At 40.5% G+C, this 21,621-nt stretch overlaps 1 protein-coding gene across 7 annotated transcripts in view; it reads left to right on the forward strand.

Annotated features, from left to right (window-relative positions):
- Mapkap1 (mitogen-activated protein kinase associated protein 1) overlaps nt 1-21,621 on the forward strand; it is a 271,952-nt gene that overhangs the window by 162,019 nt on the left and 88,312 nt on the right. For all 7 annotated transcript variants that reach the window (XM_004641570.2, XM_004641566.2, XM_004641567.2 and 4 more), the window contains one exon: nt 10,839-10,948. In XM_004641570.2, the coding sequence (XP_004641627.1) occupies nt 10,839-10,948 (110 nt within the window). The remainder of the gene's footprint in view (nt 1-10,838; nt 10,949-21,621) is intronic.

Here is a 21,621-nt window from a genome sequence, read left to right on the forward strand (position 1 = left end):
TTTTTTGCCGAACCAGGGATTGAACTCAGATCCTTGCGTTTGCCAATCAAGCGCTTATCCTACTGAGCCGTCTCCCCGGCCCAAGTACAGGTTAATTTTAATAACTGATATTTTGCTGAAATTGATGATGCTGGGTTTCACGAATATTAAGTATTTTACCTGTCAGCTTAAATCTTTATTTTCATGAAACATGAATACCAAATTATGTGTCCTTTTGAACAATTAATACATTTTTATTTCTTAGAACATTATTTTAATGGACCTGTTGATTGACTGACTGATTGATTGACTGATTTTGGTTGTTTTGTTTTGTTTTGTTTTGTTGGCAGAAGCAGGGTTTGAACTCAGGCCCTTGCGCTTGCCAGGGAAGTGCTTATTCTACTGAGCCATCTCCCCAGCCTCATGAGCCAGTTGATTTATAAGGTATATCCCCCAAACTTTGAATGTTGTTCACTCGAAAAGTCATCTTTGCACTTGTTCCACCATACTTTCTACTGGTATGACCAAGTCATAGGAGTTTGCCCAGGACTTTCCTTGTTAGTCTTAGATATGAAAATCCTATATCTAAGAGATTACCCTGTTTCTGTCCCCAGTAATCACAGGATTGTTGTCACCTTAGGTTGTGTTGCTGTTAGTTGGTCTGTACAAAGGTGGACTGTCTGCCTGATTGATACCGATACGCACTGTGACTTGTGTACCAAGGAGTGCAAATTCTTCAGAGAGCAGCAGCCCTACTCCAGTAGAGAACCTTGAGCCCACTGAGTTCTCCCACCATTTTTCTCTATTCAATAAATGATTTTTGCATACAGCTTGCAGTGGTGCCATTTGACCTTTTCTAAGTCTATTAGTGATGTCAAATAACTCTAGCTGCTGAAAACACACAACCCTGCAACTCTCACCAGCTCATCCCAGGGGTTACCAAAGGACCAAATAATAAATATTTCAGCCTTGTGTGTCATATAGTTTATGTAACTCAACTCTGCCATGGTAGTGTAAAAGTGGCCATAGAAAAATGCAGCAGCAAAGGGCATGGACTACATTAACCTCCAGCTATTCCAATAAGTTTATTTTTCATTCACATCTGTCTGAAGAGGGCCAGGTGTCTCTCCTGGGTATTTCTTCTCTAAGCAATGACTCATGGTTTCCGCATCTGGATGAAGAAAGGGGAATGTGTAAGATTGGCTACATCTCTACCCATGTTTCACATAGGGGTGTGTATGTGGTGACAGATATAAAGGATTTGGTGATAGGCAAATAATTTTATACTTAGTTCAGTTATAATCATAGGAGTTGTGATCACAAAATACAGTGAATGTTGAACTTTTAAGTTTGTTGTTTTTTTTTTTGCTCCGAATGCCTTCAAGGCATGACTGGCTGGCTTGTGTTGTGGGGATGAACCACAGCAACCTGAGCCTGACTGCTTTGTTGAAGCAGCCACTTAAAGAACTGAGCTAAGGGGCAGCCCCCGAAGAGAAAGAGTCGGGACGGGGGAGCGAACCGGCGACCTCGCGCTCCGCAGCCCGGCGCCGAGACCGCCGCACCAGGTCGCTGCCCTGAATTTTTAAGTTTTAATGAAGTAAGAGACACATTGCCATTCATCCCCCTCCAACCCTCCTTCTTCGAGCACGTTTACCTTTCTTGCCACTTTCTGAAGCAGTTCTGAAAGTCCTCTTTCCTGAGGGTCTTTTCTTGTGCTATCATAGCTGCCTCAGTGTTCTAAATTGATTGAAAATGTTTACATTTCCTGGTCATTTTGACTTTGGGGAAGAGCCAGAAGCTTGTCACTAAGGTAGCTGAGGACCCAGTAATACTGTAGGAGCTTGCCTTTCTCCTGGGCAATGTGTCTTTTACTGTATTTTTTTTTACCTAAACACCATATTTTTCATTAGCTCATATTAAAAATTTATCATACATAGGTGTCCATATATATAGAATTTCCAGTGAACTAAAATAAAATTTTTGAATTCTGAAACTTCTTTGGCAAATTCATCTTTTGATGGGTAGAGGTCCATCAGCCTCAGGAAATGCTGCTGTAAAGATTCATATTGGCTCAGACCCTGATAAGTTGGAAGCATTACATAATGCTGTTTCTCTTGATATCATCAGAAATTTATCAGTTTGAATACTTTATGACAAGATGCAAATGGAATTTAACCTTCCTTTGTTTTTTTTTATTACATAGTATGTACTCATTACAGAAACATTAGAAAATACATGGTTTGGTTTGGTTGTGAGATAAGGTTTCAGTGCAGTTCAGGCTGGCCTTGAACTTACTATGTAACCTAGGCTGGCCTTGAACTCACAGTGATCCTCCTGCCTCAGCCTCCCAGAAAATAAATCTGTTTCATCCTATAAAATTTTTTTTAAAATGTCCTTATTACATCTTGCAGAGGTAAAGAGTTACTATGTTTTATAATTATTTTCATTTTAAAAGAACAACTAGTTAACTTAAATGAATCCCTATTGGGCAAAGGTTCCATGGGAAAAAAATGTGGACTTGGATGTCTTCTATTTATTTATTTATTTATTTATTTATTTATTTATTTATTTGTCTTTTTGAGATAGGATCTCATTATGCAGTTCAGGCTGACTTTGGCTCACTTTGTAGTCTAAGCTGGTCTCAAACTGGAAACAATCCTCCTGCCTCAGCCTCCTGAGTACTGGCATCACAGGCTTGCACCATGATGCCCAGCCCTATCTTCTTACATTCTATGTCAGGCCCATAGCCCCAGGACTCCAGGAAACCGTGGGTGATAAAGTTGTTTGAGAAAGTTGAGTGGATTACTCTAACGGCTTGCCCCGATTAGGAGCTGGCTTATGGAAACTGCTTGCTTACCAAGTCTGCAAGTGAATTTCTAAACTATTGTTCTTGATTGATTTGGGATAGAGCAAATGTATACATAAGCAGGAATCCCTAACTTGCTGACTGCTAATGACTTTGAGCCTAAGCACTTAAGATTGGTTGGATCGCAAGAGTATGGGAGGGGAGAGGGAAGAGAGAGGGAAATGGCAGGGTTTTGTCTGGCCCCTAATGCCAGATAAAGTGCTGAATATCAGATGGTATCCAGCATCTGGAGATGCCCCCCTGCCAGCAATGACTAAGCTGAAACCTGCTGGTCCTCTAGCCAGGTAGGACAGGGATAGTTGAGTCAGAATTTGTGAGTTCACAAACAGCAGTGACAAATACAGCTGTGATGGTTTCATTACATCACACGTGTATTAGATGAACTCAGGAACAAAGAGTTCTAAGCAAGAACTGCAAGCAGATGGAATACAGTTAGCATTCTGCCATTTGGATAAAGAGCTATATGCAGTAAAGGGTGGAATGTCCTGCGTGAGAAGCTTGGGTGCATTGGGGATCATGGCTCCAAAGGTTCCCAGTGACTGCCTAGACCCCCTTGGTTTCACATAAAGGGAAAGGGTGAGCTGCTTTGAGAGGCTTGCCCCAGATTCATTGTTCTTTCCTGCATGGGCTTTTTCAAAAAGAGTCTGTAGTTTTGCTGTGTGTGCATGTGTCTTAAACAACACAAATGTGTTTTCTTACAGGTCTGGAGATAAGAGTTTTGGAACAAGTCTCACTGGGCTACAATCTTTGGCTTGTGGCCCTCATCTTCCTCCTTCTAAGCTAGGACATCTTCCAAGCCTGCCTCTCTACAGGCATCATTCAGACCTCTTCTTCTGGCTCTCTCTTCTACTTTTATTTTGTTCTTTTTATCTTCTTCATATGTCTCCAACACAGACCAAATGAACAGACCTTTATTAAAAAGGTTGTCATTAGCTCAAAGCGTGTCCTGCTCTTATATGTTGTTGCCTTGGGGTCTAGAAAAGGAAAAAGAAAGAGCATTTTTGAACATTTACTCAACTGTATGCTCCTAGGTACCATCTCATTGCTCCATATTAGCAACTCACTTTTATAGCATATAGCTGAGGTTGAGAGGGAGCTAGTCACCCATGATCGCATAATTTAGTAAGGGACAGGCTAAAATAGAATAAGGAATAAAGATGGGTGTATTCTCCACAACCAGAGCAGACAACTTGGATATAAATTATCCTAGCTATTGTTTGTCTGAGTCATAGAAGCCCAACTGTGTGTTGTTTCTTTTCATTCTGTTGTATTAGCAAACATTTTCATTGTCCAGATTGTCCTCGTGTGGAAATGTAACATATGCAGCCTGTTTAATTTTGTATTTGAAAATCTGACTTGATTTCCTTTTTGGCAACAGCTACTGTCTAGAGAAAAGAAAAGATTTTTCTTTGTGTCTGTTTGAAGTGACAGAAATATTGGAGCAAGTAATAAAGATGGAAAGCATTAATTACATACTTCTAAGAATGTAAAGGTCAGACAAGCTAAATATGTATGTTTTGCTCACTGGAATGGCTGTTGAAATTGTGCCAGAATTTGTTTTGTTCCTGTAATATAGGCATACATCTTAGATAACCATCAACTTACTTTGGTATCCAAAAATCACACCAGATCATTACTTTAGTTGCCGTGTCTCTTGAAAGTTTAGTACTCAGATTTCTAATGTTAATGTGAGTTGTTTCATGAGACACCCCCTTTGGCCATGTTTAGCTACTATGTCTCATTTTGATTTCCTCTGTTCTCTCCTCAGCTTATGTTGGAGTCTGTCAGCTGCTGCTATGTACATGTCAGGCTAGTGACTTGTAATGTTTATTAATACAATGTCAGTCTTACTGTTGAAAAAACTGTGATGCTTCTCAGAAGGTTGCGATAGAATGAAGCGTTTGATTTCCAGATCCTGTCTGCACTGCATGGTGAATACATTCTCAGATGTTATGCAGTTCACTGACCTGACAGTTATGGAACCCCGCTTGGGACCCCATTTCAGCAGGACATATTTGAACAGAAACAGTTTGCAAAACTTTACACACTTAAACTCCTGCCAAGGCAAACTGTTAGCCACTTGAGTTTGTTATAAATACCCACTGGCAGTGGTTGGAAGTAGCCCACGGTGTGTTTTATATTCTGAACTGAATGTGAATGTCTTTGCGGTTATATAGAGTAGTAAATAATTGAGTTTGATTAGGGAGAGGGACCTCATTATCCCCCACCTGTGCCCAGCTGGAAGGGGAGGGTCGAAATGAAGCCATTAGCTGTCTCTCTTACTGGCATCTCAAAGAGCTCAAATACATCTGTGTCTTATTTTCTTTTCTGGCACAATCAGTCGAGCAAGCTAAGCAGGCATGACCAGATTTGGCAAGTCCCAAGGACTCTGGCAAAGATACACAAGGAGAAGGCGGAGGGCAGTCATTTTGGCTTCTCACTGCCCATTAGTCTAGCGGGTTATGTTTTTGGAAAATGTCTGTTTTGTCCAATGTCAAACATCATGTGCTCATACATGCGCTTTGATCTTTTAAAAAATTTTGGTCAGGGCAAAGGGAAACAAACTGTGGCATTCATACTAGTATAAACTCTCTTTATGGATAAAGTAATACCTGATGGACTCACTTTAAAGCAAGCATGTTGCAGTTATTACAAGTTTTTCTCTTGCTCATATACTTTCATTTTCTAGCTTGAGGTGCTAAACAATGAATACATAGGAAAGTGGAACCAGAGCAGGCTGGGAAGCAGAGGAGTGCATCCTCATCACTGTTCCGACCTGGTCAGGACTGGAGACCGTCTCCCTGCTCTTGGCATCTTTTTCTACCCCTTGAAATTGAAATGTGGCTTGTGAAACCTTGACATTCTTCAAAGTCTTTTTTAAGAAAGACCTTGTAGGTCAGACGGTTAGTCTGAGAGTCAGAACATTTTTAATCAAACAGAGCATCCTATCCTGGGAGCCCAGCCTTTTCCACAGATTGGTCAAGAGGCTTTATTCTGCTCTCGTGATTCTCTTCTTTCCCAGAGTCTCAGCCTCCTTTCTGAGCTATCAAGGGGTTAAAAACACAGGCATTGGAGGCTCACTAAGTCAATTCCAGGATTCTCCAGTGGAATTCACTAATCTTTCGAGTAACTCCAGGCAAGGGTCTTAACCTGGCCAAACCTCAATTTCCAGGTATAAATGGGACCTGCCTTTTGAGAAATAATTTTGTAAACAAAGAAGTACTCAGTAAATGTTGACTGTTGTCATTGTGTCCTCATTACATACCTTTTTTTTTTTTGGATATATAAAGAAAAGCTGGGGCTGGGGAGAGGGCTCAGTGGAATAAGCACTTCCCTGGCAAGCACAAGGGCCTGAGTTCAATCCCTGGTTCCTCAAAAAAAAAAAAAAGAAAGAAAAGCTTATCGTTATTATATCAGTTATTGCTTGTTAAGTCTTTATTTTATGATGGAGTTACGGTAAATACTTTGGAAGTGCAGTTTTACAGTCCAAGGATTGTTATCATTCCCATTTTGCCCACAAGGAAATGAAGTCAGAGTGATTATGTACTTTATCCAGGGAAGGCAGAGCTTCGTTCTGGACTTTGCTGTGCTCTGTTGCTTTCTGATGTTGCCAGCATCTTCCATGGTGAAGTGTAAAGCTAAGCCATGCTAGAAAGTTTCTCTGAGACCCAGTCTCAGCAGCCCTTCTCCTTGCACTTACCCATATACAAAGAACTCTAATGTTAGATTCTTGGGTTCCTTTTCTCTCCCACTGGACTGTGCTATATAACTTAGGGCCCATATTGTTGATAACTGAATCTCAAATAGGATCTTTAGTGGACAAGTGACCTGATAAATTCCCTGATGCCTCAAGCCTTAGTCTCTGTAAAATACTATAATGATAATGCCTATTACAGAATTAAATGAGTTTAATATAATTGTTTAAAGAAAGGGCTAAAACAGCACTGATGTATAATAAATGTTTGGTGACTAATCATTGCAGCTATTATTTTTGTAATTGTTACACAGGGAATAGTACATACTGTACAAATCAAAATCTCTTTGAATTTCTCTGCATAAGCACCATGACTATTTACTTCCACTATCCCCATCCAGAGACAATCAGTTAAATCAAGGTAGAAAATGTGGTTTACTGCCTCACAGAAGAAAGCTTTGAAAACTTGAGCCCAGATTGCTGTCCCTTAAGAGGGAGGTTTTACATACTGGGACCTGAGGGTGTTTGCTAACACCCTCCTGAATGCTGCCTGTAAGCCCAGCAAACACACATTTTAATACACTATGTTACTAGTTACATGCTGTGAGTATTGAGATCCCTTCCTCCTAATAAACAATCTAAATAGAAGCTGAGGGGTGACAGTGATGGGGTTTCTTCTCCCAGGATGATGACTTGGGTCAAAGGAACATAGATAACACTCAGAAGCTCCTTTTACTAGTTACCAGCCTTAGTGCTGGGTCCTCATTTAATGGATGCAGCTGGGGTCCTTAAGGCAACATTTTGCTTAGCTATGCAACCAGGCTTTCTTTCAAAGGATATTTAATTCCCCGCCCACCAACCTGGGGTCTGGTTCTAGCTCTGTCCCTGCTCAGAATCAGAGCTGTCCAGATGAAGATCTGTGCTGGTTTCTTGTTTCCCATCACCTCTCTTTCACTACTTAGTAGAGAAACGTTCATTGTGTCCAGTTAACGCTGGTATCGGAACTTCTCTGTGGTAACTGAATGTCTCTGTACAGACACAGCGCTGAATTCTTCAAGTGAGTAATCTCTTTTTAAGATGCCTGTACGTTTTTCAGTGGTTGCAGACTTGACAGGGCCGAGCTCTGAATTGACTGAAGCACTCCTGGCAGCATTTAGTCAGCTCTCTGAAGTGGAGCTTCTTTCTGCACCAGCACAGACAGCCCTTAGAGCCTCAGGAAGGCAGCTACCTCTTCTGTGCCCCGAGTGCTCTTCACCCAGGGCAGGCAAACTGCCTGTTCACAAGGGGAGCAGATTCAGAGCCCAGAGCTGGGTCTAGGTGTGACTTGCCTGTGTTTTGGTCCAGTCACTCTGTGCAGGTCACAGCAGAGGAAGGGAGGCAGCACTAGTAGCACACGTTTTCCCTCAAGATCATTGTCTTAGTGTCAGACACACTGCCCTCCAATGACGAAAGAGAGGCTCTAAAAGATGTATTTCAGTAGACTTTTTAGAAAGCACATAAAAAACCCTAGATGTAAAGAAATGAGGCATAAACCCCAGAATGTTTGGAAGTCAAGCTGAAAATTGTGGTAGCACATCTCCACTTCCATTTATTAAATCTAGGCATAACTTAATAGTCACACCTTGAAGGATACCAAGAACCACTTAACATTCATTACATCTTAGAAGCAGATACAGGTATCTCTCAAGACCAAGGTGTTGCCCATTCTACTCCACTACAGCACTCTAGACATGGCACAAGATCTAAAGTTCACTTTTGTCTAGAGGAAAGGGAGTGGTGGATTGTGGGATGACCTGAGGAAACTTTCACGGGGTCTGGGTGAGCATGCAGGATGGAACTAGAGCCTCTTTCAATGTGCATGTTTTTACAGAAATGGAGCCCCAGAGTAAGATACTGAACCTTCGTGAAAGCCCATTCCGAGTGCCGCACGTGCCCCTTCCCTTCACTGTTGTTTTCATTTTCTTCTCGTGAACCTTGCTACCCTGGCTTCAGCACGAAGGCTGTAAAGGAAGATGGAGAGCCGAGTTACCTCAGAATGATCACTATCGTTAACATTCACGGGTGGTTCACTTATCATTCCTGACTGCACAGACATGGCAGCCGCTCAGAAGCGTCCGCAGGTGTAGCATGGTGATACATATTACATTGTGCCACAATGGATTTATGTATTCTGTAACAAAAGAAAAGTGTAATGAAAAAATACAGAAGGTAATCCTTTATTCCTCCACCACACAATTTATCAGTAATGCCTGTGGATGATAAGTGCCAGGGATTTCCTCTGCTTGCTTTAACCTTGTCACCTAGGCACATTTTGGTAAAATGACAGAAAAATACAGACTGGGGATTTTCCTGTGTTCAAAAATCTTTTAAAAGGACACTTTTAATTTATGGAAGTTAGTCCAAACACAAGGCTTCTTTTTGAGCTGTTAGTCTGCCTTTGCTGAAAAATATGAACGTATTGGCCTGAAATAATGCTGTCAGGCAACAGCAGATCAAAGAGAATGTAAGCAATTTATGAGGCAGCCCAAATGTACAGTAGTTCAGGTAGAACTAGGTGGATGGGAGTTTGTGAGGAATAGGCCAGAGCTAGTTTCTGAGTACCTAAGAATTTGTGTTGCTTTTGGCCTTCCTCATCCATTGCCCAACATATTGTCACAGATGGAGCACATACTGATGTCTGAGGAGAAAGCAGGGGAAGGCAGGTCTGAATGTGGCTGATTGGCATTTGTTCCAAGCACATCTTGGCCTATCGCCAGAGCAAATACCCCAAGTTTTTAAATGCACAAGGCACTTTACATTTCAGTACTTCTGCCAACGTATCACTTACTGCATCACTCCTTAAGTATAGGTTTGTATTTTGTTTTTTTTTTGTTTTTTTTTTTTTAAGAGCTATTTCTTATTTTGCTTTGATCAGTAAAATAAACTTTTAAAGATTGTTCTGGGATGGGGTCCAGCTTGTGAGGTAAAGAATGGCTGGAGCTCAGGCATGATTCAGTAACAGAGTGTTCAGTAAAATTAGCTTGACAGTTCTCAGGCCTGCTGTTCGATAGCAAGAACTTGACCAAGTTAAAATGGATGATCGTGCTGGCCAGACCAGCATCGGCTTTTGCTTTTTAACAAATGGAATGTCAAGGATTAAACAGCGAGCCGTATGGAGAGGAGACTGTAGAGATGTCTCTGTATTAGGGAAGCAAATTGGGTTCTCAGTTTTGAGATCAGCCTGAACCCCTGTGGTGAGCCAGCCACCTGGTTGGATCCAGCCTAGGCTTCAGGCCCCTTCCAAGCCTGTCTTACCATTGGGGAGCTTTTCCAGGACTTAGCTTAGAGCTTGGCTTTTCTTTCAGATTTCTTGTCAGTATGAAGTTCTGCCATGTTTTTTGGCCATGTTCCCCCTTGAGATTCTTACAGGGAAATGGGAACGCAACCAAACTCCTTGTGGCAATTCCCATGTTCCATAGTTGGAAACTTGGGTCCTGTTTGTTACATGAGTTGCTTGGAATTGGCCTGTTTTGTTCCAGTGCCCAAACATAGTGGGTAGTATTTGTGATGCTTGCTATTGCAATTAAGTGTCTTGGTGAAGTTATACTTCACCCAACAGATAGGCAGCTGTTTTTTAGAGTACTTGTTCATTAACTGCTTTTCCTAGCTAGGTGAAACCCTCCCCTATGCAATTTGACCAGAACCTTCAAAGTAGTGTTAGTATCTTTTCTTAAAATTATTTGTGCTTAACATGTGGTTTGATTTGCTAGGACTAAATAGATTAAACCATTCTATATAGCTACTGTAATGTGTGTGTGTATATATATATATATATTTTTTTTAAATAGATGTTTTACTAGCTAATTAGGAAGAGTCCATCATTTCCTCCATCTAATTGCTTTGGGATATCCTTTCTCCTCACCCTGCCCACACCCCCTCCCAGGTTTTTCCTATGGAGCACTGTGAGCTTGTTATGATGATGGTAGTATCTGCCTGGGGTGACATCTGCTGACACAAGCCAATTTTATCAGTTGTCACCCCTTGCTGCAGAGGAACCCCTGATGCAGCTGACCCACACAGACCAGTTAGGTTCAATTTGAGATAAATGAGGAAAGCCTTCCCCAACCGTGACCTCTCTTGCACATGGAACTGCTTGTACTAGAATGCATCAGCCCTGCCGTAGCATTACAAGTAGAGTTATTTAATCAATTTTTGAACAATCGGTACTTTGATCTATACTTACTTTAAAACACAATGATGATTTTAATAATATTTCTGTGGTTGAATGCTGGGATAATTTAATTTTGTCTTTTCCTACAGAAATGCTGCTCATGGATTCTCCCTTATTCAGGTGGACAACACAAAGGTCACCATGAAGGAAATCTTGCTTAAGGCAGTGAAGCGAAGAAAAGGATCTCAGAAAATTGCAGGTGAGTTAAAATCATATCATGGAAATAGGAGCTTAACCCTTAGTTAAAAGAGCCTAAAGTGTTGAGGGGGTGTGTGTGTGTGTGCGTGCATGTGTGCGTGTGCGCACATGTGTGTGTGCATGTATGCACATGCATGGGTGTGTCTGTGTTTATTTGTGTGTACATTTTCTGATGTCTGCCTCAATTGTGTGAAATATGATTGCTAGATTTGGTTAGCTAGTCTATGACAAAAGTAAAACAACCCCTACCCCCCAAAAAGTGTGTTTTTTGGTTTTGGGTTTTTTGGGGGTTTTTTAGCTTTCCTTGGACCTCAAAAAGGGTCAGTGGTGTGTATGAGAAGAATATGTTTGCATCAGTTATGGACGTTCTATCATTAATAATGTGGGTAAATTAAGACAGAGCTATTTGTGCAACCATTAGTTGATGGAAGACTGCCTTAAAAACAGAATCAATTCTGCTCTTGAATTACTTTTAATTTCATGTAATTTTCAATGGGAAAACTTTTAGTTACTAATGTTTTGGGAGTGGTAAAAAGAAAAATTTCTGTTTTTACCAGTTGAGGGCAATTTAAAATTTTTTGCAAAAGATAAATCACAAGTACCTGTTAATCTCTAACTCTTCATTACCCAAGTTTATGTATAAAACAGACTTATTGGTACTAGCTATGAAAATTAAAGCATGTTGGAAAAAAGTGTTACCAGTATTGAGAAACACTTATTCTGAGAAATACCTTAAAGATTTGTAATGCTACAGGCAACTGTACTGTAAATCAGCCTATATATGACATGTCAGATATCTTAGTTTTATAAATAAAGAGACCTTAAAAATCTTTGATTTCACCTTTTGGAAAGAAAAAGAAAGCACTGCACAGTTTGAAGAAAACAGTTTCATGCTCGTTTTAAGGGGAGGCATATAATCTGTTCCAGATTTAATTAGCTATCTTCAGATGAAAGCTGAAGTTTTAATAAAAGTTAGCAGAGATAACACAGTGAAGGACACGGATGAGCTGTCTCAAGGCCATATTCCAGGGGAACGATAAGAGCTGTAAAAAATGGCAGAGGAGAGCAATTGAATGGAGCAATGAAAATCTGATTCTCATAAAAAAGAGAGAGAGAGAGATGCTGGTAGGGGCGGTTGTAGATGAGACCTGCTAGCGTCTGCAAGCAATTTGGATGCTTGCCAGGAGTCATTGTTCACCCTCGGCTGTGGCGGCTCCGTCCAGATGTGCCAACTGCACGTTTCGGCTTTTGCCAGCTGACTGCGCCGTTTGATAACCAGCTCTCTGGATGCCCATCACTGGCCGCAGAGATAGAATTAAATGATGATGATCTTCCCACAAGTTGGGAGAGGAAACAATGCATATAAATCTTGATTTCATCTCAGCATGAGAAGTCTTTATCCATCATCACTCATAATGAACAAGTCGTTAGCTGGGATGAATGGTGTTCTGGTTTTTCCAAACAACTCTTTTGTTCATTTTTTGGGTGACTTTTATCTATTGCATGGGGGTCAAACCTCTTTGCATTTAGGGGATGATTGAAGAAGCATAGTTTCTCCTTCCCAGGGGAAAGTAGATGTTTTGGGGTTCCAGGAACTAATCTAATAGTTTTTAAATAGCTTTGATTACTCACAGGTATTTAATAAGTACTCATCCTTCTTTAGAATTTCAGTTCATTTTTCTTGTTTTGTCTCTAATTTTTTAACATAGCTATGTATTTTGTGATAAAATTCTTTATTCAAGAATATATCATTATGAATTAGCCAAGAATGAAATAAAACTTTTTAAAACTTCATTATAGAAATTCTGTTGTCATAAATTTTTTAGACCATGAAATCCCAATGAACTTACTGGGATTCAGCTGAGCCAGTGTCTTCCTTCTATCTGTAGCCGTTTCTGTCTGATCTTATACCTGTTTGTCTGTTTCTGTACACAGCATCCACATTTATCATGCATGCAACTGTTTAAATGCACCTTTGTGAACACATCCCTACCATTTCCATCAGCATCTTTGCCATATCCATAGCAAAGACTTAGTACTATTACCTGAGAAACATTGATCTACATTTATTCCTTTTCTTACTAGAGAAGCCAATTGAGATTAGTATATTTACATAAATTATAGTATCCATTTCCTTAATCCAAAAAGCTTTTATTTATAATAAAATTTTTCAATTGCTTTATTAAATCTGTCCTCATGAAATGAAATGATTTTCACTCTGGCAAAAACACTTGTTTAAAGTTAACATTGTAAAGGTGGAGTACATTGTGTGGTTTTGAACTTTGTATGGAGGAGTGGATTTCTTTCAGAAGGTAATTAATGAAAAGTGGAAAATCTTGTCATAGAAGAAAAGGCAAGTACATTTACTTATTAAAAAAAAAAAATCTGTGCTGCTCACAGTTGGGTGTGAAATACTTATCACTTGCCCATTGTGATACATGAACTTAGTCGTGAACTTGTTGGGAAGAGATGCCAGGTCAGAGACGAGCATGCTGTACTTCCTAAGCTCCTACCAAGGTGGCTGCTCAGTCTATGTAACAAGATGCCTGTCGTGCCCCATGTCCAGGGCAGAATTAGAGTGCCAGCTCTCTCAGCACACAGCTTTCACCTGATCGAGGGCAGAACCCCCCATGTCTCTGTGCTGCTGTTACTCAAGTGAGAAGATGAGAAATACTGCCTGAAGTTAAAGGACACGTGTGCCATGTGGAGTTGATAGTTGTCACATTGCTTATTTACTAGAGACTGGTTACACTAGAACAAGAGTTCAGAAATCCTGTGGTAGGCTGGCAGTTCATCTCTGTCCTTATGTACAAACCTTTAATTTCTCTTAGTCTTTTTCTAGACTAAATGTGTTGCTCTTCAGTTAACAGTAACAATAAACTTAGAATTTAAGCTAGTTCTTTATTAAATCAAAATGAGGACTTGGCTTGACACAGTGGCAAACATTTGTAATTCCAAGAGGCTGAGGCAGAAAGATCACAAGTTTGAGGCCACTCTGGAAACTTAGTGAGACCCTATCTCAAAAAAAAAAAAAAAAAAAAAAAGGAAAAGGGGCCGGGGAGGTGGCTCAGTAGAATAAGCGCTTGCCTGGCAAGTGCAAGGGCCTGAGTTCAATCCCCAGTTCTGCCAAAAAAAAAAAAGGAAAAGAGGTTGGGGTTTAACTTAGTAATAGAGTTTGCCTGGCATGTGCTGCAAGGCTCTGAGTTCATCCTTAGCACTGCCAAGAAATAAAAACAAAACAAGATACAGACTTGATCCCAGTCCTGATAGTTAAATCTCTCTGGCAGTGAACCCCTAGTTTTCATTTGTAAAAAACCAGAAAGCAGTAGATATTTGAGCAGAAATTCTTTGTGAAGTAGCTTTTTCAGTGGAAACTTTAAAGGTTTTAAAATAGTTTTATTTTGTAGGATAGAATATCATTATAAACACTTGTAACTAATCTAAAATTTTGACTTACATTCTTTGTAATTATTTCATCAAGTCATAACTATTTATGAACACAGCAGGATTTTTTTTCCTGTTAATATTCATGTACTTAACTGTAGTAGACTTTTCACAGTGTGTTCCAGTCAGTTCTCTGCTAAGGCTCATTTTTAAAGCCTGTTTTTAAACATCTCCTTTAAAATTTCTATCTTTTCATTTGTTACTGACCTACTTGACATTTGGAATCTACCTGCATTGATAGAAAGTCTCCACTGTTGAAGAAATAGTAGATGGAGAATCCAGTTTTAGAAGAATAAGATGAAACCTTTTTATTTAACAGTTGAGAGTGTGTTTTTGACGCAGTGAAGATGGCCTGTCAAGTTCCTAGATTTAGCTAGTAAAATTTACTAACCTGTTACTTAGGCATGAAGTCTTTAGTTCATTACTTTTTCTCCTGTCAAGGTCACCTCATGATCAGTGACCTTCTGAGTTTTATGATACTTTGTTTATTGTTACTGTTGTTTTAAAATGCTGCTACTCGCTGGCCTGGACCAGTCTCCTGAAGCATGATGTCGAGTAGGACAGAGATTCCATTGAGAAACAGGCAGATCAATTTCAATTTTAACACCAACATAGGAATATAGGTTCTTCCTGATCTACAAAACAGAGTTCAGAGTAGGTTTTATCAAACAAAATAGATTTCTGCATAGCTTGATTCAATACTTGTTCCTATTATGAAGTGGAGGTGTTTTTCTGTATTACCAGCTAATGACTGAACATATTTTTTCTAACCTCCTATCCATTCTTGCCTTTTGATGTGAAAGATAAATGTTATTAGTTTGGAGGGTTTTTTTAAGTTCTTATAATATTGTTAATTTACCTTGTGACATTCATTCCTATCTTTTTCTTACAAAATTTCACCTACAGGGCCAGGGAGATAGCTCAGTAGAATAAGCACTTGCCTGGCAAGCTCAAGGCCCTGAGTTCAACACCTGGTACCACTAAATAAATAAATAAATAAATAAAATTTCACCTACAACTTGAAAGTATTAGCTTGGTCAAATGAACTCCCTTTAACATCTGGTTAATAGAGTCTCAGAACAGTGTATTGCTTGCTAGTGTACTGTTTGTACAAGACCCTAAATGTAAACCAGGGCTTCTCAAACAGTCTTCCCAAAGGTATCGCTGGAAGCAGAGGGCAATCCATGGATGTCTGCCACAGATATGAGGTTATGGTCTGAGGGCATCAGACTAACAATGGCATCATCAGAGTCTTAAGTTTTATCTTAAACTTCATGTAAAATCTACATCTTGGTCTGTAATGTGTTTGTAGCTATGTTGCACGTCTACTTATCACGTACGTCATTTGTGAGACCTGTGCCAGGTACAAGAAGACATTGGTGAAGGACAGTGAGGCCCTTGCTGAGGGGCGTTTTTTATTCTAGAGCAGTGATGACAAACCTTTTAGAGCTTTCAGTAATACAGACAGCCCACTATAGCGTGTATGCCATAGATTCCCTTCTAGTGGGAGTTTGAACATGAGGCACTTATTGAGATGACTAGTGTGCTGGGAGCTCCTGGCACCATCCAGGGAGTTCAGGAAACGCCTCCTGAGAACCTGACATTTGAGCAGAGACCTTTGCATATAGCTGTGAAAAGTTAGTGAAGAGGGCCAGTAGCTCACCATAGTTTAATACACAAAGAACATTTCAGATTACTTTGCAGTGTACTTAATTCCTTTCCTTCTAAAATTGTAGTGAAGTTGACTCTTAAAAGACATAACAGGGGCTGGTGAGATGGCTCAGTGGTCTAAAGCACCTACTTAGAACAAACTTAGCAAAGCACAGGGACCGCAGTTCAATCCCCCAGCACCACATGCCAGCCAGCCCCGCCCCCTGGTGGGCGGAGCTGGCCACACACACACACACACACACACACACACTCTATATATATTATATATATCATATATATGATATATATATATATATATCATATATATGTAATAAATTTTTTAAAAAAGACATAACAGATGGCCAGCACGGTAAATGGTACCATCATCTCCCCAGTCATTGAGTCACATATCTTCTCATCTGTCTTGAAGTTGTCCCTGCACTATCTCTCTATGTCTTAACCGCTAGCAAAAGGCATCAGTTTTACCTCTAAAATACAGCCTGCGTCCATTCAGGCTTTTGTGTCTCCACTGGCTGAATCCAAATCTTTGTGGCTTTTTATTTAGACTGTGGAAGTAGCAGCCTTACTGTTTTCTTGCTTCTGCTCTTAGCCTCCTCCTGTCTGTTGTCTATACAACAACCAGAGAGACCTTCTAAAATACCAGTCAGAAAATAATCTGCTCCAAATCCTGTAGTGAGTTCAATCATTGGAGTCATTCATTGGCTTACTCAGACAAAAATGCAGGCTTTTACCTGTGAAATGCACTGCAGCTAAGAAAGAGGACAGAAGGGCTGGGGAGATAGCTTTAACAGTCGAAGCACCTGCCTGACAAGCACAGGGACCTGGGTTTAATCCCCAGTACCACATGCCGTGCCACTGTGCCAGTCACTGAAACCAGGTGTTGTGGCGCATGCCTGTAATCCCAGCACAGGGGAGGCTGAGACGGGAGGATCACTATAAGTCCCAAGATGCTGAATAGCAAGACCCTGTATCAAATAAATAAAATATTTTTTAAATTTGTTTTTAAGAAAGGGGAGGGACATTCAGAGAATATGACCCCCAAAAAGGAAAGAACTGAAAGAAATGTGGAAAGAGGGGCTGGGGGTTTAGCTCAGTGGCATAGTGCCTGCCTGGCAAGCGTGAGGTCCTAAGTTTGATTCCAGGTACATACACATACACATATGCACACACGCTCGTGCACACGTTCCAAAAATGTGTGGAAAGAAGTACAGGGTTGGTGGTTGCAGTAAGGCAGGTAGAGATGAAGCAGAGATGTGGATAGGGGAGAGGAAGAATGTCGAGCCTGCGACCTGCCGTGGACCTAGTAGGGCAAACTGACTGCAGTACCCTTACTGTCATGCCAGACCCAAGTAGACACTTGCTACAATGAATTCACTATTTATCAAGAGTGTTTTAAAGGGAATTCATGTTAAGAGAGGATTTAGTCTTTCCAAAAGCAAGAAAAGGCGATGAGAGTTGATACATCAAGGGCCTTTGTGTATTTAATGACATGCCTGGAAAGATTTTATTATGCCTATTTTATAGATGAGACTTCAGACTGTTAAAAAAGGGGGAGGGGGAGAAAAGGTTCATTTCAGAATGGAGGAACTTTGGTAACTGTATGTAATCAGGTACTTCTCTGAGCCTGAGCAACCCCCAGAAGCTAGTTACCCAAATTTCCATAGCAAGTAAATGGTGACTCTAAATTGGAGCCCAGGCTTTTTTGACCTAAAGCCCATACTCTCTTTATTTGTACCATGTTGCTTATTAGAACCCTAATGGGAGAACAAATTTAAAATTCTGTAAACAGAAATGTTCATTGATTGTGAGATCTAAATGCACTAGGGAAGAGCAGCATTTAAAGGAACCCTGTGGTGAATCTGGATATAAAGCCAGGAATTCTTTTTGTAATTGCACAGTTTGTCTGAATTGGTGTCAGTTTTAATGTTTTATGTCTAGCTTTCTTAAAGGAACATACACCTGGCCTAAGCTGCCCTATTAAAAAGGGAAATCCATCTATGTGTAGGTGGAATTGGGTTTTTAACACTCTTTGAGCCTAAAATGTTCTCCACAGGTTAAGTAACTAAAGAATGTTGGGGCTGTAGGAGTGAGCAGAGTCCTGCTTGCTATGTGACTTAAAGGCAGAAAAGGTAGTGCCCTTTTGATTATGGAAATAGAGTTTATAATCCAGAGACACAGACTGTAGTTTCCTTATGCTACAGTAGGTAATCCTAAAAAGAAAAACAACAAAAAGGAAGAGAAAGAAGGAGTAAATAGGACTGTTTGCAATTTCTGTAGACAACTCTTCCTCCTGAAAGGAGAAATAATCACATCGATGCCTCTCACACCTGGGAGCTGAGGAGGAGATAAAGACCTGTTACTCGGTGTCCAGTGACCCTTGGGAAAATGATGTAGTAAGTTAAGACTGCTAAGGTGTTTAAATGTATAACTCGGAAGTGTCCCAGGCAGGAGCCCCAAGTTAAATATTCCCACTCGTTCCTCTCTGCCTTTTTATCTTGCTGCTTCATCTCACCTGAGCCTCCTTCTGTCTCAAGCTTTCTGAGGCACCTGATGGATCTTTTCCAGTATAGAGCAGAGCACGTTAAAGATGGCATTGCAGTCAACTATTTTACCCAGCAAGCCTGGAAATTTAGAGAATTTATGTCAGGCAAAAATCTTTTGGAACCACTTTAGAGACCCAATTATTTTAGAAGGGGGTTATGAGCTCTCGGAACTGCCACATCAGAAAAACTTGAAATATATCATTTGCCAAAACTATGTTTGACCAGCATTTACTCTTCCTGCTAGTCGCTAATCTTTCAGAAGTTCCTTTTCCATTACAAAATCTATTCATTCACTTCATCGGGGGCAGTCACAAGCATGGATTAGATTAATGAAAAAGCAGAATGAAAGAAAGAGAAGAGACACATTCTGAGAGGCTGTGTGGTGGTAGGGGAGGCACATAGCTTGTAGGCAGAGGGCCTTCCCCTGGGTCCACAGGGACTAATTCTGCAGCACCACTAATTTAATAATAGCCTCTCAGGAAACACTACGTTAAATATATATGTTGACTATATAAGCTGTATCCCATCTTTAGAAATGTTTTAAAAAGTGAAAAAAATTATGTCTTAGCATTAAAGAACTGTGGTGATTGTGTGTATGATCATGTGCCTGAGCTCTGTGGGCCTCACTTGGCCTAACTCAAACACGGGAGTGGCTGGCTGAGGCATCTCCGAAGTACTGTAAACAGGCTGCGTGTGCTTTTAAGCTCTGTATGGCTCTTAATGTACCACACAGGTTAACAACCATCATCGAATGCTACCTGCCCTGTACCACAGAAATCAGGTGGAAAACCCAGTGGAATACAGAAACACAGGTGGCTCAAATATGCAAACCCATCAGCTAAAATGTCAAAGCTCCTAGAGCAGCACAGGTAAACAAATGCACTGTTTTAAACTCTGTGAGGCAAGGGACTGAGAAAAGATGACCTGGAGTGATTTCTCTGATGGTATTTCAAAGACCAATTAAGACTTGGTAGTTGGCAAATGAAAAGAACCATCCAGGCAGAGGAGGAGACATCGTTTGAGATGTAGTCACAGCACAGAGACATTCCAAATTACTGGAGTGGGAAGGAGGCAGAGGAAAACCACAGAAGCTAAGCTGGAGCCAGATCTTGCAGGCCAGACTTTGTGTACTCAAAAGTAGAAAAAGTACATCTGTATGTTGGGACTTCTGTATAGTAGGCACAGGAAATGGTCCTGACCCTCAAGGAGCTTGCTGTTCGGGTGATGAAGCAGGCAAGGCAATGATAATACCATGCGTGTGATAAGTAGAACTAAGTAGAGGACATAAGTGCTCGGGGGACACAAGATCCCTGGTCTAGTCTGAGGGAAGTGGGAAGAGTGTCCTGAGCACACATTATCTGGCTAAGACCTAGAGAAGAACAGGCTAGGTAAGAGATGAGAAAGAGCATTCATGCTGAAAGACAGAAACGAGAGCGTGTGCTCCCTGGGAACCAAAGTAATGATGGTGTAGAGGAGGAATTAGAACACAGGCTTGATGAGCCTATAGTGGTCATTTGGGGCCAGGCCTTATTTATAAAGCGGTTAAATTTGAACTTCCTTATGATGGCAGAAAGGGGCCATTGAAAGGAGGACAACATAGAATTTGTTTTCAAACGCTGTCTGCATTGCACTATCTGCAAATGGAATAGAAGCCTTGAAACATTTGGCAGCGCCCAGTGCCGCTGAGAAACCTGCCCTCGAGATGATGGCGTCCTGAACTCAGGTGTGGAGAAGACTGGAAGGCACGCCCGGTAGGGCCCGGTGGTGATCTGGTGTTGCATACTGGAGTTGAATGGACAGCTGGGGAGAATCAATACAGTGGAGCCGGTTCATGAACACTTTTGTGTGGGGGGAGCAAACAGTCTAGTTCACGAATGGAAGCATTTGACAGAATTTTGTTTTTGTTTGCAAACTCTATACTGGGCGTTGAATATGACCACAGCCATCTTTCCTACACAAACATGAACATTGTCATCTTTGCCAAATTGTGGAACAAATTAGGTTTATGAACTGTGAGGTGCTTCTATAACCTGGAGCTGCAGCCAGATCTTCTGAAGATAATTTTGGAGGGAGATGGTGGCAAAGATAGGTGTGTAAAAAGATTTTTTAAACAGAATGAAATACTTACTGGAAAAAAAAACATTTTTTGAAGTATATGCTACCCAAAAAAAGGTAGTTTCCTCTTTCTTTTTTTTTTATTTTTTTATTTTTTATTTTAGGGAAAGATCTACAGGGTGTTCAGGATCTTACTACTAGATCAGACTCGCAGTGATCTGCCTGTTTACAGCCTCCCAAGAGCTGGGATTACAGGTGTGCGACACCACGCCCAGTCTCAGTTGCCATCTCAGCATGCCTCTGGGGTGGGGTGGTGAATACCCTCTGCCCCTAGCACCTGCTTGCAGATGTTTTAATCCACTGAGCTATTTGGCCAGCCCTTCCTCCAACTTTCTTTGATATAAATCTGTGGATCTTTATTTAGTTCACATACAAATGTTCATATAGGGTATCATGGGAGCAAAGTTTCTCTTTTGTTTTTATTTTCTACTTTTACAAATGTTGAGATTACAAGTGATTAAGAAAATAAATGTGTGTACAAATGTGTGCACACCTGTAATCCCAGTGCTGGGGAGGCTGAAAATGAGGATTACTACGAGTCCAAACTGCATAGTGAGACCCTGTACCAAACACATTAAGAAAAAAGACAGAAAACTGTGAAGGTGCCTGTTTAGTAGAAAACACTCAATAAATGCTTATTAAATGAACTCGTGAAAAACACATACATGTAAAGATTTTGTTTTTCTGTTTTTTTTCTTTTGGTAGCAATGACCACTCAATATATATGATTGCATGTTTGCTTTTCATTCAGTAATATGCTATAAGAATTTGTTTTAGAATGACCATATGTTTTTATTTTTCTGGTTAAGTTTATTTTACTTTTCTTTTTTTTTAATTATTTATTTATTCCTTTAGAGTGTGTGTGTGTGTGTGTGTGTGTGTGTGTGTGTGGCCAGCTCAG

The sequence above is a fragment of the Octodon degus genome, unplaced genomic scaffold, assembly GCF_000260255.1.
Source record: "Octodon degus isolate 3935 unplaced genomic scaffold, OctDeg1.0 scaffold00138, whole genome shotgun sequence".
In the NCBI taxonomy this organism is placed as follows: Eukaryota; Metazoa; Chordata; class Mammalia; order Rodentia; family Octodontidae; genus Octodon; species Octodon degus.